Source organism: Mustela nivalis, assembly GCF_964662115.1.
Source record: "Mustela nivalis genome assembly, chromosome: 13".
NCBI classification, from domain to species: domain Eukaryota; kingdom Metazoa; phylum Chordata; class Mammalia; order Carnivora; family Mustelidae; genus Mustela; species Mustela nivalis.
This window is the reverse complement of record NC_139032.1, coordinates 25567068-25586433: the sequence shown is the minus strand read 5'-3', so window position 1 is coordinate 25586433 and position 19366 is coordinate 25567068. Positions and strand designations below refer to the sequence as shown.

At 41.2% G+C, this 19366-nt stretch overlaps 1 protein-coding gene and 1 long non-coding RNA gene across 2 annotated transcripts; one reads left to right on the top strand and one right to left on the bottom strand.

The window, feature by feature from the left end:
• Window positions 1–380: 380 nt before the first annotated feature.
• LOC309846400 lies at window positions 381–2815 on the bottom strand. Its single transcript, XR_014301915.1, has 3 exons — window positions 2379–2815; window positions 1934–2049; window positions 381–817 (listed from the first exon to the last, which is right to left on the bottom strand). It is a non-coding gene; the product is annotated as an uncharacterized lncRNA (long non-coding RNA).
• A 67-nt stretch (window positions 2816–2882) lies between these two features.
• QNG1 (Q-nucleotide N-glycosylase 1) lies at window positions 2883–18133 on the top strand. Its single transcript, XM_082695262.1, has 4 exons — window positions 2883–3728; window positions 4235–4494; window positions 13461–13656; window positions 17313–18133. The coding sequence occupies exons 1-4, from the start codon at window positions 3392–3394 to the stop codon at window positions 17543–17545; spliced, it is 1026 nt and encodes a 341-aa protein (XP_082551388.1). The 5' UTR covers window positions 2883–3391; the 3' UTR covers window positions 17546–18133.
• The last annotated feature ends 1233 nt before the right edge of the window (window positions 18134–19366 follow it).

The following is a 19366-nucleotide window of genomic DNA, read 5'->3' as shown; positions in this document are numbered from 1 at the left end:
TTTGCCCCTTTTAATTTCATCCTTCTTTCTGTGAACACAATGCCCATTAGGGTAGAGCCATCCTACAACCATAACGACCAAAAAAACAAAAAACAAAAAGGTATCTCTAGGTATCCCTAGTGATACAGAAAGCAAGGAGCCTAGTTTCTTGCTGGCATTTTCACACAGGCACACCGACTATGGACTTATTATATGAGAAAAACAATCCCCTTTGTATTTAGTCACTATAATGTAATTTTCTGTTGCTTGAAGTATAATACTACCCATTCGACTGTCTGCCTTCCTCACTAGATCACAAGGTGTCAGGGACCATGTCTGTATTTGCCACCTGTGCAAGATAGGAAGCTTTCATAGCAAGTTACAGAAAACCCAACTCAAAATTGCTTTAAATTATAAGGAAGTTTATTAACTCACATAATGAGATCCAAAAGTGGGACAGACTTAAGAGCTGACATAATCCCATTATTCTAGCTCCATTTCTCTGCTATTCTTTTGGCTTCCCCCATGTGTTGACCTTGTACACAGGTTGCCGTCAAAAGGATGGTAACAATTTCACACGTCATATCCATGCTCAATCATGTCTAGAGAGAACATGAATCTCTTCTGGAAGTTCTCCTGAAAAGCATCTCTTTCTGGAAGTATCCTACAAACCTATCTTTGCGATTCACTGAGGTGAACTGGGGAACATAAATGATCCTAACCCTGTCCCTTGCAAGAGGGTGATATTACCTTAAGCAAGTCCAGACCACTCCTGGAGCTCAAGATGCTGAGCTATACCACCTGTGGATAAGAGGGATTCCTGAACAACATCAGGAATCTGTCGGGAAGGAAGGAGGGAAAGGATATTGAGTAGGTAAAGAACTCCCTTTTTGTATTCCTAACATCTTGACCACATATTAAAAAAATAAGCCCACCTACGATGCAAAATTTATGCTTATCTCAACAATAAGTTGAGAGAAGGAAGCTTTTCTTATTTATCCTACTACTAGTGTCTGACTCAATATCCTGCACACACTAGGATCTAAGTTGTTGGTTTTCCTTCTCTGTCAGTAAGTCTCTGTGAGAGAAAAATGGCCTAAATTATATAACCTCCTGAATTATTTTGTAGATTGCCAGATTTTCTTGCTAATCAATTTTTTTCTAGAAGCTTTTATTTATTTGAGAGACGAGAGCAAGAGAGAAAGCAAGCATGAGTGGGGTTGGCGGTCACGGAGCAAAAGGGCAGACCGAGAGGAAGAAGCAGACTTCCTGTTGAGCAGGTAGCCCCATAGGGGGATCAGGATCCCAGGACATGGAGATCATGACTTGACCCAAAGGCGGATGCTTAATCAGCTATCACCCAGGCACCCCTTTTACTAATGACTTTGACTCCCAAAGCTTAGAGATGCTGGGGTAGACAGAAAAATCCCAAGTCAACAGATTACAATAACAGTAATGTATTAATGTACTAGTGACTTCTTCTGGGAAAGCAAATTATAATGAAATTCCTTTTTTTTTTCTTTAAAGATTTTATTTATTTATTTGACAGAGAGAGATCACAAGTAGGCAGAGAGAGAGGAAGGTAAGCAGGCTTCCGCTGAGCAGAGAGCCTGATGTAGGACTTGATCCCAGGACCCTGACATCATGACCTGAGCGGAAAGCAGTGGCTCAACCCACTGAACCACCCAGGCGCCCCTATAATGAAATTCTTTTTTTTTTTTTTTAAGATTTTTTTTTAAGGTTTTATTTATTTATTTGACAGAGAGAAATCACAAGTAGATGGAGAGGCAGGCAGAGAGAGAGAGGGAAGCAGGCTCCCCGCTGAGCAGAGAGCCAGATGTGGGGCTTGATCCCAGGAGCCTGAGATCATGACCTGAGCCAAAGACAGCGGCTTAACCCACTGAGCCACCCAGGCACCCCTATAATGAAATTCTTAAAAATTTCTTTTTCTTACCAAAATGAAGAAACTGTAGAGATGAAGATGATGTTCTGCTTCTCTGGGGGCACAGTTGTCAAACTTAAAAAAAATTCCAAATCCTCCAAAAATTCTCTTAATTCCAAGATTCTTTACTGTCAATAATGAGGGATGACTACTGTTACTTTTAATAGTGGGTTTTCAGAAAGGCACGAACATTTAGTATTATCCATGGAGATTTAAGTCTCTGACAGAGAGCAAGTACATTGCTTCTATACTAAAATTTCAGTAGGCAAATTTGGATCATCAGTAATTGACTAGGGTACCTCTCTCCTCATCCCATTAAAAAATACTTTTTTTTGAAGTTTGGGGAGTTTGAGCCCCATGTTGGGTATACAGAGATTACTTAAAAACAACAAAAATAGTTTGGGGCTGTAAAGTGATGCTTATTTCCTCTAGGGCCACTAATTTAGTCACTACTTACCAGAATGGCTGGCATGGGTGAGTTTGGTTCACAGAAAGTGCCCCAGACTTGAGGACTGATAAACAAGGGTTTGAATCCCAACCCAGACCACTGCTGTGACCAGGGCTAACCGCTGAAACCATACAGGTTGTCTTGCAAAACCGGGAGTACAACCGCCGGCTGTTGCCACAGCCAGGCCTATATGAGATTCAGCACGAAAAGCACAATTCCAGGCACACAGTTAATTTAACAATTCAATACATTTGTTTCTTCATCCGAACGTCTCAGTTAATCTTAAACGTCCATACGCCCTCCGAATAGGTCAGTAATTTAGCACAAGAGACCTGCCTGGGAGATGGGGTTGTGGAGGACCGTCCAACCCGTGCCAGAGCCTGGGGGCCAATGAGCTCCCCATCACCGGAATGGGCGCTTTCGGGCTCGTCGCGGCCCAGGAACCCGGAAGCGGGCGTCGCCGAGGCCAAATTGCCCACATTTTGCCCCCTAGGGGAAGGGGAGTGGCGGGAACCAAGGGAGGGCAGCGCCGCACACCGCTTGGAGTCGTCGCGATTCCGGCCACCGCGGCGCGCCGCAGAACCACGTGCCCGAAGGGGGGCGTGGGTGGAAACGTGCACAAAATGGCGGAGCTCCACGCCTGGGCCAGAGGGAGCGCAATTGCCGGCAGGCTCTCGTCGGACTCTCCGGCCAGTTTCCGTACTTTCGGAACCGGAAATGGGTGCTAATCGCGCTCCCGGGCAGGAGTGGGCGGGGCTGCTCTCCCGGAAGTGCCTCAGGTCTTGGCCAGGCGGAAGATCCCGCGGCTTCGGTCGCTCCCTAGGAGTGCCCGGTGGAGGGAGGGAACCCGGAAGTTGGCCGCGCTGTGGGGTTTCAGTGCGGTCCCGGGAGGGCGGTGATCCCAAGGTGGCTAGGGAGGGAGAGCTGCAGGACCCGTACTGTTGCGCCTCTCAGAGAGGGAAGCTGGTTTGGCCAGCCCGCTAGTGAAAGCGCGGTTCTCCAGTCCTAAAGGGAAGGGTGAGATGGACGGGCCCCTAACTCCCAGAGAGTCCGCAAAATTCATTGCAGAGAATAGTCGGGATGTGTTCATCGACGGCGGAGGCGTGCGGAGGGTGGCCGAGCTCTTGCTCGCCAAGGTCTCGGGCCCCGAGCTGGACCTGGGGAGCTGGAAGGCACTTCACGAGCTGAATCCCAGGGCCGCCGACGAGGCCGCAGTCAACTGGGTGTTCGTGACAGACACGCTCAACTTCTCTTTCTGGTCGGAGCACGAAGAGCACAAATGTCTGGTGGGCTATAGGGGGAAAACGTACAGTGGGTACTGGTCCCTGTGCGCCGCGGTCAACAGAGCCCTCGATGAAGGTTGGTGCCCTTCTCTAGGTCAGACCCCACAAACTGAGGTTTCGGTTTACCGGGAGGGTCCCGAGGAAGGAGTCGGGAAATGGCATATGTTAATAAGGCGAACTTGAAGTTCTTCATTGCTTCAAGTAGCAGCTCTTACCTGCTTACAATACAAATGTGAGAAGAGGCTGGAGTTAAGTCCTTAGTGAGAAATGATCCTAATACTTGTCATCATGGCAGCTAAGCATACAAGATTTCTAAAGAATGCCACTTTGATGACATCTGAAGAACAAAGGGACAAATACAACGCATTTTATGCAGTCAAAATATATTTGATGTAATATAACAATTGCTAGAAACAGATGAGTAAGTACAGACGAGTCAATAGAAAATGAAGGGTATGCTTCTGATCTTGGAATTCTTCATCCCCTTTTAGTGCATTCCTGTAACACTCATTTGCTTTCTCATGTTGTAAAAGTAAGGATCTGATGAATATAAAAGTATGATATTGTTCTTTTTTCCCTAAGGGATACCTATAACCAGTGCCTCCTACTATGCCACAGTGACCCTAGAACAGGTTCAGCATATATTCCGTTCTGACACGGACGTTCCGATGCCTTTGATCGAAGAGAGACATCGGATTCTTAATGAAACCGGGAAAATTCTGCTTGAGAAGTTTGAAGGCTCTTTTCTTAATTGTGTTCGAAAAAGTGAAAAAAGTGCACAGAAGTTAATGCACCTGGTAGTTGAAAGCTTTCCTTCTTACAGAGATGTGACTCAGTTTGAGGTGAGCTGCTTCTGTTGGGGATTTAGAATTAATGGTCCTCTCGTAATTGACTTTTTTACTTCCGAAATTCCTTTTGAGAATAAAAACTTAAGGTTTGAAGTTCCTTCCTTGTGGACAAGGAACAGTAACAAGATTGTTAAGTAGGGTTTCAAAGACGTTACTTTTCTTAGTTTTCTTTTTAATGTGTTTCCTTTATTCTTTCTTCTTTGTCCTTTTAAAATGTTTCAGACCTACAAAACACTGAACCTTCAGTATGATGCAACTCAGGGACATTGAGGTCCTTGAACAACTTCAAAATATTTACTTCATTGAATGAAAATCAGAATGTGTTTCTAAATTCTCTCTAATAAGTATTTTTTGAGGCTCTAACATGTATATATATATTTTTCACACATGGAATACTTGAAGTGTTATTTTCTTTTTCTTTAAACAGATGTACTTATAAAGTGGTAAACATTTGGTATACCTTCCCACTGTATAACTGGGTTCTGTTTTTATAAAATTCTTTGAGAATTCGTTATCGTTGTGTATTTTAACTGTGACAAAAAATTGAAAGCACCTTCAGAGGAATCACACAATATAAATCTATTGAATAAGTTCATAGGTGCTTAAATCATATTGAAATTTTTTTAAAAGATTTTATTTATTTATTTGACAGACAGAGATCACAAGTAGACAGTGAGGCAGGCAGAGAGAGAGAGGAAAGCAGGTTCCCTGCTGAGCAGAGAGCCCAATGCGGGACTCGAACCCAGGACCCTGAGATTATGACCTGAGCGGAAGGCAGCGGCTTAACCCACTGAGCCACCCAGGTGCCCCCATATTGAAATTTTTAACCTGCCCTTTTGAAATCACAATGCAACAACTAACAGAAATTACCAGTAATATTGTTTAAATCGCTTTTTATTATTTACAAGGTGTTTGCAAGTACATTCTCATTAGATCCACGGAAGAGCTCTGTGGGGCCTAAGGACAAGGATTATTATTGTCCTGTTTGCAGACCAGGATCCAAAGTCTAGAGAGAAACGTTAACTGGTTTATCATACGTCATTTAGTCAGGAAATAAATAGCTAGCTTTTGAACTCTGTAAAGTGAGAGAGGCCCGATTTTGTATGTTATAGTTATATATATATTTTTTAAGATTTTATTTATTTATTTGACAGACAGAGATCACAAGTAGGCAGAGAGGCAGGCAGAGAGAGAGAGAGAGAAAGAGGGAAGCAGGCTTCCTGCGGAGCAGAGAGCCCGATGTGGGGCTCGATCCCAGGACCCTGAGATCATGACCCGAGCCGAAGGCAGCAGCCCAAACCACTGAGCCACCCAGGCGCCCCTGGTTATATTTTTTTAAATTTTTAAAATATTAGCAATAAGTGCAGTAAAAAGATGACTAAAACAAAACAAAACAAAACTATTGATTACAACGAAAAAGAACTGAAGGGGGTGAGAACTGTCTTGAGGGAACCTGGGCTAGAACCTACCAGATGGAGAGAACAGCTTGTGGAAAGGTCCTGGAGTGGGAATGTGTCTGTCATGTCCACATGGCTCCCCTTCCCATAGTCTCCATCCCTGGGAGATGGAGCAGTCAAATTCTTCATCGCCTACTTGGACTCCTGACTCTGGAATGCCAATTACTTTAACAAGTTGCTCTCTTATATCAATGCCAGGATAAGGGTTGTTTGTAAATACCTCGATGAGGGTGTGTAGTTATGAGAAAGTATAGCTGGAATAGCACCATCTGTCTTCTCCACTTTCAATCTCCTCTTCAGAGTGATCTTGATCTTGGCTTGATTCTAAGTCCTCATCGGGTTCTGTGTTTTTTCTGGCACTGGTGCCTAGCTCTTCAATTCTGAAACCAAGTCTGGATTCTAGACTCATCGGTGTTGACTTCTAAAGCAAGTCTTTGTTTGATAGCGTAACCTGGGGAAGGATTTTGGTAAAATGCCTTGATGGGGATTTTCAGTTGATCTGTGAATTTGGTGTGTCTGTGTCTCTTGATTCATCACTATGGTCTTTTTTGGAAAGGTCTCTTAGGCCGTGTTGGAACAGAGTTCTGAAATCTAAGGATCAGAAGATTCTTTTCTTTTATCTTTTAAAAGTTTTATTCATTTGAGAGAGAGAGAGCGAGAGCCAGCATGAGCATGGGGGAGAGGCAGAGGAAGAAACAGATTCCCCGCTGAGCAGGGAGCCTCATGTGGGGCTCTGTCCAGGACCTGGAGATCATGACTTGACCAAAGGCAGATGCTTAACCATCTGAGCCACCTAGGGACCCCTGTTAAGATTCTTTTAATTGCAGGGCTCCTGGGTGGCTCAGTGGGTTACAGCCTCTGCCTTCAGCTCAGGTCATGATCCCAGGGTCCTGGGATTGAGCCCCACATTGGGCTCTCTGCTCAGCAGGGAGCCTGCTCCCCGCCCCCTGCCCCCCGCCCCCGCCTGCCTCTCTAGCCTACTTGTGATCTTTGTCTGTCAAATAAATAAATAAAATCTTAAAAAAAATTTCTTTTAATTGCAAGTGACAGACACAAAACTAGAAAAACCTTAAGCAAAATGAAGAATTGGGGAGATAGGAACATCTAGGATCAAGGACTCAGTGCCATCAGGATTCAGTGTCTCCTTGTCTCCTCTTTGCTTCTGTTGGCTCTGTATTTCTTGTGACTGCAGACTAGCTTTCTCCCTGAAGTAGAAGGTGTTCATGAATTTTGCATCTTATTGCTTCAACCACTGTGGGGGGGTGGGGAGAGAGGTAGACATCCTCTCAGGTACCATTATAAAATTCCTGGCCGATTCTGATCATCTGGATGGGGCAAAGGCATTCCTAGAAAAGAGGTCCTAGGCCGCTGCCAAATTTCATTTTGTTCTGATTAACTGTTTTGCTAATACAGAGGTTACTTTGAGATTTATCTTTGTTTTATTTTGTTTTTAAGATTTTTATTTATTAGAGAGTGTGTGAGATGAGGTGGGGTGGGGTAGGGGCTGGAGAGCACGAAGAGGGGGAGTGGCTGAGGGAGAAGCCAACTCCCCATTGAGCAGGGAGCCTGATGTGGGGCTCCATCCCAGGAATCAGGACCTGAGCCCACTGAGCCACCCAGATGCCTCTATCTTTGTCTTTAAAGTATGTTATTACGGCCTTTTTTAAGGAAATTCTGGATTATGTTCCTTGGTTCATCATTCAGGCCATCAGTGTATTAGTGTATGAAAAACTCAGATTGTCATTCATGTGGCTAAGAATCCATGTATTCCAGAATCAACATTGGTTATAGCAGAAGAAGGGCTGAGAGTAAATTTAGGATGACTTCAGGATGGAATAAATTCATGACGCTGTGTGGTTTGTTTGCTTAGAAGTAGTCCAGAGTTTTTATTTTTGTGGAAGAAAGAATGAACTTCTTCTTCTTTCGTAGATGATAATACCAATTTAGTAAGTAATTTGCTGAGTTTCTGTTTTATTATAGCACAGTGCTTTTGATTTGCTTTGTTGAAAAATTCAATTTTTTAAGAAGATTTTATTTATTTATTTGACAGATAGAGAGATCATAAGTAGGCAGAGAGGCAGGCAGAGAAAGGAGGGGCAGGCTCCCTGCTGAGCAGAGAGCTCCATGTGGGGCTCCATCCCAGGACCCAGAGATCATGACCTGAGCTGAAGGCAGAGGCTTTAACCCACTGAGCCACCCAGGTGCCCCTCAATTTTTTTTTTAAGATTTTATTTATTTGAGAGAGAGAGAGAACGCAAGCAGGAGGAGCAGCAGAGGGAGAGAGAGAAGCAGGCTTCCACTGAGCAGGGAACCCGATGTGGGAAAAAGAAAATCTTTTTTTTTTTTTTTTTTTAAAGATTTTCTTTATTTATTTGACAGAGAGAGATCACAAGTAGTCAGAGAGGCAGGCATAGAGAGAGGGGGAAGCAGACTCACCACTGAGCAGAGAGCCCGATGTGGGGCTCGATCCCAGGACTCTGGGATCATGACCTGAGCCGAAGGCAGAGGCTTTAACCCACTGAGCCACCCAGGCACCCCTAAATAAAGAAAATCTTTAAAAAAAAAAAGGAAAATCCCCAAAATGTAACAAAAATCATACTTATGGATTTTGACACTTTGTTAAAGGAATATTATATTTTTTCACTTATTTTTTCAAAAGATTATCATTGGTGTTAGACAAAAGTGAGATAGTTCCCATGATTCCTAAACATCCTAACATAGCACTGACCACAGAGTGGTTGCTTTGTTAGTCAATTTACAGTTATCTTTGCATACTCCTTTAAAATATATGTAAATAAGGAAGGGTGGCCTGGCTAGTTTATTCTGTACAGCAAGTGACTCATAATCTTGGGGTTGTAAATTCAAGCCCCATGTTGGGTGTAGAGATTGCTTAAAAATAAAATATTTTTAAATGAAATAAAATATACATAAATTACTTTGGGCAATTAACTCCAAATCAAGAGGAATTCTGAGCCTTTTAGGACTGCTTTTGAAGTTGAGAAGGTGTTAAAATCAAGTGTATGTTTTTTGTTTTTGTTTTTGTTTTAAGATTTCTTTACTTAAATCTTTAAGATTTAAGAAAAAGCATGAAACAGGATAGGGGCAGACAGGCAACAAGCAGACTCCCCTCTGTACAGGGAGCCCCACCTAGGGATTGATTCCAGGACCCCGAGATCATGACCTGAGTCAAAACCAAGAGTCAGATGCTTAACTGACTGAGCCACCCAGGTGCCCCATTAAAAAATAATAACAACTCTCTCACAGCACAATTTTTTTTCATAGTACCATTTTTAATGACTTCACAGTATTCCACTATATGGATGTACAGTCCCATAATTATTTGCCCAACTATTTTATTGCAGTAATTATGTTTGATATAGTTTTATTTTTTAAATTGAATTTTATGTCATGTTTTCGGTTTTATGTGATAATAAGCAATACTGCACAATCGTTTAATACTTGTAATTATTTTCTTAGAATGGAATCATAGTAGTGGAATTGCTGAGTCAGAGCATGGCCTGGATTCTCAGGCTTATAATACAGAAAAGTGCTAACGGTTCTCCAGAAAGGGAACAAAGATAGTCAGCAGCAACAAAGGAGAGTGCTCTTTTTCCAGCCCCTTCATGACATGGTGATGGTATTGGTTGCTGTATTTTTTAATATTTAACAAGTTGCATAAAATAGTCATAATTGCTTTTTAACATATATCTATTTACTGAGATTATCACCTGTTTTTAAACATTCTAAACAAATTGATAAACTTAGAAAATTTTAATTCAGACAGACTTTAAATCAGTGATTTCCCAACCTGGTGTACTCCAGAATCAGTCAGAAAGCTTTAAAATTCAGATATATTTCTTTTATTTTTTTTTTTAATGATTTTATTTATTTATTTGTCAGAGACAGAGGGAGAGAGAGCGAGTGAGCACAGGCAGACAGAGAGGCAGGCAGAGGCAGAGGGAGAAGCAGGCTCCCTGCCGAGCAAGGATCCCGATGCGGCACTCCATCCCAGGACCCCGGGATCATGACCTGAGCCAAAGGCAGCTGCTTAACCAACTGAGCCACCCAGGCGTCCCAAAATTCAGATGTATTTCTAAAGTAACTGATTTGGAGCATGTAGTAGCAATGCAAAAGTCCTAATGCAGAAATCAGCTTCCCTCGGGCTATTGTCTTTACTCTGACATACTGATAAATGTGCATGTATGGTCTTTTTTGCTACTTTATTTTTTTTAAGATTTTTATTAATTTATTTGCTAGAGAGAGAGCACACATGAGAGAGAGAGAGAGAGCTAGAGTACAAGCAGGGGGAGCAGCAGGCAGAGGGAGAAGCAGGCCCCCCACTGAGTAAGGAGCCCTTGCGAGACTCAATCCCAGGACCCTGGGATCATGACCTGAGCGGAAAGTAGCCACTTAACTGACGGAGCCACCCTGGCAGCCCCTTTTTTGATATTTTAATCAACATTTTATGTTACTTTTAAGCATTTGTAATTTTTTAAAGATTTTATTTATTTGAGAGAGAGAGAGAGGCAGTGTGAGAGAGAACTCAAGCAGAGGGAGAGGGAGAAGCAGGCCTCCCACCGAGCAGGGAGCCTGATGCTGGGTTTCATCCCAGGACCCTGGGATCATAACCCGAGCCAAAGGCAGACACTAAGGACTGAGCCATGCGGGTGCCCCAAGCATTTGTAATTCTTGACCTTTCTTAATTTGTTCATGATAAATGTGTTGAAGATAATCAACTCGTGGTCATGGATTTTTTTTTCATTGCTAATAATTATTTTATAAAGGTACTTTTTTGGGGCACCTTGGTGGCTCAATCATTAAGCGTCTGCCTTTGGCTCACGTCATGATCCCGGGTCCCGGGATCAAGGCCCTCATTGGGCTCCCTGCACGACAGGGAGCCTGCTTCTCTTTCTCCCACTCCCCTTGCTTGTGTTCCCTCTCTTGCTGTCTGTCTGTCTGTCTGTCTCTCTCTCTGTCAAATAAATAAATAAATAAATAAAATCTTTGAAGGTACTCCTTTGAAAATATTTTATTCACCAAGCAATATTATGGGACATGTAGGGAATTGTTATTTTGGAATTTGCTGGTATTTTCAGTGATATCAGTTAATATTTTAGAGATGAAGAATTTGATTACTAAAATCATTTGATTACTAAAACCATGTCAACTTGTGAAGAAAATGTTTTATAGATGACTTGAATTTATTTTTAGAGTCCTCACTTAAATCTTATTTTTTGTTTTGTGTTTTTCAAGGGTATTATAATCTAATCTTTGTGATATACTCATTGGCTACCATGGAAACTGTGGTCATGATGTGACAATTTATGTTTTGTTAGATGCTAGCACTGATTTTGTTACATAAGTCTGGTTCCTGTATTTTTCCAGTTTGATCTTTGGATCTTATTAAAAATAGGAGATAATACCTTCTATGTATTACATTAACATGATAGAATAATACAATTTTATTTTTTATATTAAGTTTTATATCTTACCTTTAATACATTAGACTTGAATATAAACCTAGTTTATATTGAATATAAACCTAGTTACCAGGTTTATACCAGGAAACTACCATGTAGTTTCCAGTCCAACAATTTCCAGGTTAGCATATTTTATTAGGTTTGGAACTATAGACTATTCCCAGATGATGTACGGTTACTTTTTTTTATGTTTTTTTTTTTTTTTTTTTTTAATAAGAACCATAGTTTTTTTTTTTTTTTTTTAAGATTTTATTCATTTATTTAACAGAGAGAAATCACAAGTAGATGGAGAGGCAGGCAGAGAGAGAGGGAAGCAGGCTCTCCGCTGAGCAGAGAGCCCGATGCGGGACTCGATCCCAGGACTCTGAGATCATGACCTGAGCCGAAGGCAGCGGCTTAACCCACTGAGCCACCCAGGCGCCCTTTTTTTATGGTTTTATTTATGTGAGAGGGAGAGAAAGAGAAAGCGAGCCTGCAGGAGTGGGGGGAGGGGCAGAGGGACTAGCAGACTCCCTGCTGAATATAAAGCCTGAGATCATGACCTGAGGCAAAGTCAGACACTTAAGTTGACTGAGCCACCCAGGAGCCCCTAGCGATACTTAATGGTGATTTGTTCCTGCCAACCCCCACTCTAATTTATAGACATTACATCATGTCAGAAAATGAGCGTGTGTGTTTACTCTTGAAAACAAGATACTGAATTTCTTAAAGGTGATCTTAGGCAATTTACTTAGTAAAAGTAGTTCTGGATTGATTGCAATAGGTACATCTTAAGGTTAGGCAATAGTAGGTTGTTTCTCATTAGGACAGAGTATCATTGGAGTTTTTTAGTAAATAAAGGAATCTATGTTATCATCTTAAGGAATTTTCACATGGAACCTTTCCTTGAAGGATTTAATTTCATTTTTTATTTAATTACTTATGTCATTTACTTATTAAAACATTCTCCAAGGTGGTCAGGATAAATTTGAGGAGCCAGTAATAATGATGATTCTCTTTTAGCATGGTTGCAGACAAGCAGCTATAAACAATGATTTGAGATTATTACCTTTGGGATTAGGATTAGATTGTAACTATCCTATCTTTCCAGAGTTTATGCTGATCTGCATTCATAGTTTTGTAGAGAATTTTTGAGTTAAATTATACCCACTATCCTATAATGCCTGGTTAAATTTGCTGCTTTGTTGTATAAATATAATTAAAGTGTATTTTGTTATGTGGGTTTACATATTGATTTTGACCGTTTCCAAAAAGGTAAAGTTGATAAATTCTGGCTATTGATCAGTTATGTCTTCATCTCTGGAATATGTTTATCATATTATCTGAATGGCAGCAGTTAAAAATTGAATATTGTGATTCTCTTCAGAAATGAATTTAAGAATTTTTGTTTTCTTCTTTATATTCTTCTGTATTTTATACAATTAACATGAATTATGTTGCAGTTAGAAAAATTTAAGAAGCTTTCTAAAGAAATACTGAGTCATTAAAAAGAATAAGCAGGGGCGCCTGGGTGGCTCAGTGGGTTAAGCCGCTGCCTTCGGCTCAGGTCATGATCTCAGGATCCTGGGATCGAGTCCCGCATCGGGCTCTCTGCTCAACAGGGAGCCTGCTTCTCTCTCTCTCTCTGCCTGCCTCTCTGCCTACTGTGAACTCTCTCTGTCAAATAAATAAATAAAATCTTAAAAAAAAAAAAAAAAAAAAAAAGAATAAGCAGGTGGGTTATAATGACACAGGAATATATATATGAGGTAATGTCATTAAAAAAGAACATTCAATAATAACCACAATTACCACAGTTGTATTTGATGTGCCTTAAAAAATACAGGAAGTAAATTTGGAGTGAAAAAGATAATTTAATATTTATTAGACTCCCTTTTTTTTTCCTGTAAAAGGTTCATAAATTCTTACCAACACTAAAATTATCGCACCCTTGAGAAATGTTTTCAATGTGTGCCCTTTTTTAATAGCGTACATAAAAGCTAGCAGATACCCAGGTGACATTTATGTTCTCTTCACTCATCAGGGGAAAAGAATTTCTTTTTACAAACGGGCCCAAATCCTTGTGGCGGATACGTGGAGTGTATTAGAGGGGAAAGGAGACGGCTGCTTTAAAGACATCTCCAGTATCACCATGTTTGCCGACTATAGATTACCTCAGGTTCTTGTTCACCTGGGAGCCCTGAAGTACTCCAAGGAACTACTGGAAAAGCTACTCAAAGGTTTGCCAGTTTAATTAAGACATTCTTTGTAATACTATGAATTGTGGTTGAGTCTCTGTCTGGTTTCTTTCACATGAGTTGTCCTTTCCTAAAAAAAAAAAAAAAAAAAAAGTACTGTTTATTGTTAAAAGCACATGTAAAGAAAAATGCAGGGGCAATTGAAATAAGAGAAAATTGCTTTTTGTTGTTGTTTACACTGTAGAATATAGGAAATTACACTATTTGGTCATTATAGTTTAAGAACCTCATAATAAAATGAAACCAAAGTCTCTGTTACCTGAAGGTGTGTGATGGACGCTAGGTCCTTCTGGTGTAGTGTTAGAAGAGTATTAATTAAGCAGTGAAGAGCACACTACCCTATGAAGTAAAAGGTGGCCTGAGATATGGGTAACATGCAGTGCGTTTCAAGTCAGGAGGCTCCAAGGTCGTCTGCTACTGGGTTACTTTGCAGGAGTCACTTTCTTTTCTTTTCTTTTCTTTTTTTTTTTTTTTTTAGGAGTTTGTTTATTTGACAGACAGAGATCACAAGTAGGCAGAGAGGCAGGCAGAGAGAGAGGAGGAAGCAGGCTCCCTGCTGAGCAGAGAGCCCGATGGGATGCGGGACTGGATCCCAAGACCTTGGGACCATGACCGGAGCTGAAGGCAGATGCTTTAACCCACTGAGCCACCCAGGCACCCAAGTCATTTGATTTTCTAGGCTCATTTATTTACCATTATTGGATTCAGTTATTGATTCTCAAGAGCAGGAGCCTTGGTTAATAGATGAGCATAGAAAATTCTGTTTGTGTGAAAATTAGCTTTTTTTAAAAAATTTTAATTTAAATTCTAATGAGTTAATTTAGAGTGTAAATTAATATTTAGCTTTTTCTTTTTTAAACATGTCTGTATGAGAAAAATAATTGCATAATTTTCATGTTAATTTCTCTCTTGGGTGCAGTATTTTCAGCTTTTTTTTTTTACTTTTAGAAACAAGTAGTTTTTTTTTCTTTTAGGATTTTATTTATCTATTTGAGGAAGAGAGAGCGAGAGAGTGAGTGCGCACACGAGCAGGGTAAGGGGCAGAGGAAGAGGGAGAAGCAGACTCCCTGCTGAGCCAGGGGCCCAATGTGGGGCTCAATCCCAGAACCCTCGGATCAAACACATATGCTTAACTAATTGAGCCACCCAGGTGCCCCAAAGCAAGTAGTTTTTATGACTGAATAACTTTCTGTTGTGAATAGGTTTCAATCACCCAAAATAAGAATAACACAGAATATGAAGATACTATTAGCTGTGGTTGCTTCTAACTCGTTTTTATGCTGCCTTGGGCAATCCATTTTGTTCCTCTGTTTCTTCAGTTGAAAAATAACAAGCTGTCTTATGTTGTAATGCTCATGTGGTGGGTCATTAATTGTTGGATACCTTAAATATTTAAGCATTCCGGGCTTCTTTCCCATGTAGCCACGTGCAACTGATCTTTTTTTGGCCCATGTATACACTGCTTGTTCCTACCCGTAAACATTCCCTTTCCTGGTTTCCCTCACCCCAATTTTTTTTTTTTTCCAGTTCAAATCCTACACATCCACAAGGCCTTAGCTCAGATGCTACCTCCCCCACATAGCTTTTCACAGCTTTTCATGATTTGTGCATCTTCTCCTTCTGAATGTTTGTAGCACGCAGTTGTCTCTGCTACTGTGAGGAAAACCCTGCTGAGAAGGGATCATGCACCATAGCTGTACAAAGTGGTTTGCATTTTCTTTTTTTTTTTTCAATATTTTATTTATTTGGCACAGAGAGAGAGAGAGATCACAAGTAGGCAGAGAAGCATGCAGAGAGAGGAGGGAGGCAGGCTGAGCAGAGAGCCTTGATGTGGGACTCGATTCCAGGACCCTGAGATCATGACCTGATCCGAAAGCAGAGGCTTAATCAACTGAGCCACCCAGGTGCCCCTGGTCTGCATTTTCTTCTGCCATCTATTGCAACTGCAGAGGCCCTTGTCCAGCTGTCCAGCTGTAGCTGTTGTGACTGCCTCTGTTATGTCCAGAGTGTGAACTGATTGCTTTGCTTCTTAGTTTATTTAAGCAAAGTTGGACTTTTTTCAAAAAGTGCTTCACTAGCAAACTAGAGGAGAAACAAAAACTGTAAACGTAAAGTAGTACACACAAGTCTAGCACACTAGGTTTTGAAAACTATCTTAAGTGGGATCTAGAACCAGGTAGCTTGACTAGATGAGATAGAACCTTCCTTAACTGGCCTTCAGTGATACATCTTTCAAATTTGATGATGAGCTGCACTTAGTGTATTTTTCCCTCTCTTCTCTTCTGAATTATCTCCAGGCCAGCCCTTGGAAGACTACCCAGATTTCTGTCCATTTTATCTTTTTTTTTTTTGGAGGAGGGGAGTAAATACAGTTCTTTCACTTTATTTTAGTATGAAGTCAGATGTTTTTTTCTGTTTTATCTTTAACCCATCTCTTCACCAAAGGCGTATTTTTTAGCCAATTATATATACTGCCCATCCAGTTTGGCTAAATTTAGATTCTTCACTGGGATTCTAGGACTGACACCAACCATGGTATTGAAGGCCCACCCTAATCCAGTATTACCTTATTTTAACTTGATTGCATCTGCAAAGATCCTAGTTACAAGTAAGGCCACAGTGCACCTGTACCAGGAGTTAGGACTTGAATGTGACTTCTTGGAGGACACAGTATAGTACTACAGTTACTTATTGGATGGAGGGGATGTAAGTAATGCTATTTAAGATCCCAGCATCTGGCTGTGGCGTTCACTTACTCTGTCTCTTTGATCCTATAGGCAGCTGAGTTGATGAGCCCAGTTCTAGTCTCAGTGGCAAAGCGTAGCCAGTGCCCATCTTGCAGGATCAGCTCACTCTGGAGGTGGGCACCGCAGACATCAGGGCCTGTGGACCTCACAGCTACATACTCAGGGAGGGCTTGTCTGGAGGATCCTGAACCCAAAGAACAATCAGGGTCTTCCTTGCTCAGGTGAACAACTTTGATTTCCTAGGTTCTCCTTGGTGCACTTAGGATATACCTAAGACGATGTTCAGTTTTTTCAAATGCGAAAAGAAGGTATTCCTTCTTTGGCCCCCTTGGTGTCCTCCAAGTTTTGCAATGTCCCCCCCCCCCGCCCCCCGGCATCAGATCCAGTTTTTATTTATTTATTTATTTATTTATTTATTTTTAAGATTTTATTTATTTATTTGTCAGAGAGAAAGCAAGCGAGATCGAGCACAGGCAGACAGAGTGGAAGGCAGAGTCAGAGGGAGAAGCAGGCTCCCTGCGGAGCAAGGAGCCTGATGTGGGACTCGATCCCAGGACGCTGGGATCATGACCTGAGCTGAAGGCAGCTGCTTAACCAGCTGAGCCACCCAGGCGTCCCCAGATCCAGTTTTTAAATCCTTTGTTTTCAAGAATTTGATAATCTTGCTGTCATATTTTTAAGTTTCTGGTGAGCCCATGTGCACTTAGCAACTGTTTATTGGGGAGCTGTATCTGCTCTTCGTGGGAATATGGACGCAACCCTCTCCTTGTGGAATGTGTGATTTTAAATGAATGCCTAAGTTTAGAAGTGGTTTAAATGACCCCAAATCAGGTCTGTGTAGATTTTATGTCATTAATGTACTTCTTGCTCTGTTTTTTTCCCCGCTTGCAGGAGAAATGCTCTCATATGGAGATAGGCAAGAGGTAGAAATCAGAGGCTGCTCGCTTTGGTGTGTTGAGCTGATCCGGGATTGTCTTCTGGAGCTGATTGAAAAAAAGGGTGAAAAAACTAGCAGAGAGATCAATTCTGTTCTTCTGGATTATTACTTGTGGGACTATGCCCGTGACCACAGGGCAGATATGAAGGGAATTCCCTTTCATCACACACGCTGCATCTATTATTGACCCAAAGTACAAACAGATCCAAAGAAAACTTGGCATTTTTGTATCACATAATCATTTCTACAGTTTTGCCTTGATATTAAGAGAAGGTAGTAGGCGTGAGAGCAACAAGAAATGTGATTACCCAGTCTCACTTAAAAAATGTTTCCTGACCTGTTACTCTGCATGCCCAACTTTTGTCTGCTTGTTGAGTTTTGATCACATTTTCCCTTTCTGTGGGCACATGACAGGAATAATGAAGGAACTGTAATGCTTTCTTTAAATCTCACATCTCTTAAAATTAATCATGCCTTATAATGTGATTAGTCATCAGTGATAATATTTCATCCACTCAATTGGAATCTTTTCTTAAGGTGTACCAGTTTCTTATATACCTTAATCCTTTGATATGCGGGGTAGGGTCTTTGCTATATGAATGCTGCGGCTTTTGTACAAATCAATCTTGATGCTTATTTTAAGCTTCTCATTGGTATGGACAATGGTTTTTGTACATAGTGATTTTCAGTTTAGGAAAGCTATCTAATATTCTTTTTTTTTTCTTCAGTGTAACTATATTGAAATTGAATAAAGGTTTTAAAATTTTTTCTTAAACCTGGATTGGATTTTTTCATTAAAATAGAATTTACCACATTTAATTTTAAAAGGCTTACAGTGAGGGGTGCCTGGGTGGCTCAGTCAGTTAAGCATCCTAACTCTTGATCTCAGCTTAGGTCTGATCTCAGTGTTGTGAGTTTAAGCCCTGCTGTTGGGCCCCACACTGAGCATAGAGCCTACTTTAAAAAAAACAAGGTTTAACAAAATTTCATTATTTGCTTTATGTTGTCAAAATTTCGTTACCTACCAAGCACTCATTTCCCACCGTTGCCCCTACCTTCCTTCTAACATAATCTTGATTTTTGTTAGCTACCAACCTTGTCAGCTCACTATGACTGTGTGAATGGGAAAAGCATCATTTCCCCAAGCACTTTACTGCCATCTGCTGAAAATTTATCATACTAACCTTACAAATGACAATGACTAATAGTGAACACATCTACCCACTCCTCTGCTCCCCCCGGCACCCATGCCCGTACTGCACTGCGCAGCTAGCACCACCACCTCCTAAGTAGCTTTGTCTTTATCCCTCCCGTATATGACTCAGGGAAGGTGATCCCATCTTCATCTCAAAAGGCAGACTGACTCAATATGAAAGGTTTATTGATGATAATTCTATCCTGCCTGTGATTACTTTAGTAAGGGGTACGTATATAATCTCCTGGCCAATGACATTGGAGAGGAAGTCTGCGGGGGAAGCTTCTGGGAAAAGGTTTCTTCATTTTGGGGGCTCTGTACTATTCCTGAATAAACTTTGCTTTGCTGCCCACCACTCTTCACGTGGTCTACCTCTTCATTCTTTGTAGCCACGTGACCAAGAACTTCTGGCACTAAGAGAAAAGAAATCGTGCAACATTTGTTCTTATTTCTTTGTGACTCAATTTCTTTTAATAAAGCTTTTGCTCTGTAATGAGTTCAAAAACTTTTTGGCTTTTTTTTTTTTTTTTTTCCATACTTCTTAAGTTCTTCAGCAGCTCCCTGATGATTTGTCTCTCTATAAACCCAAGTAAGGTGGCCATGGGACCAAGTCAGTTCCCTCCAACGGAAGCAAACAGGTTGGGCTAATGACTTGTGTGTGTGTATGAGGTTGCTCAGTAAGAGGACAGTTTCGGGGAGAGTTTAAAGATGCAGCTCTCTCTAGATTGGATGCCGTCAGAAGACAGGGGCAGTTGGACCTTTGGCTATGAAGAGGGTGGTTTAGAGTAAGGATGAAGTGGAAGCCATTCAGCA

What these genes read in the sequence shown, in the direction of transcription:
- QNG1 (XM_082695262.1), top strand. Translation starts at nt 3,392, where the DNA reads ATGGACGGGCCCCTAACTCCCAGAGAGTCCGCAAAATTCATTGCAGAG. An exon ending in CAACAGAGCCCTCGATGAAG is followed by an intron (nt 3,729 to 4,234) that starts GTTGGTGCCCTT and finishes TTTTTCCCTAAG; the next exon opens with GGATACCTATAACCAGTGCC. An exon ending in ACTGGAAAAGCTACTCAAAG is followed by an intron (nt 13,657 to 17,312) that starts GTTTGCCAGTTT and finishes CCCCGCTTGCAG; the next exon opens with GAGAAATGCTCTCATATGGA.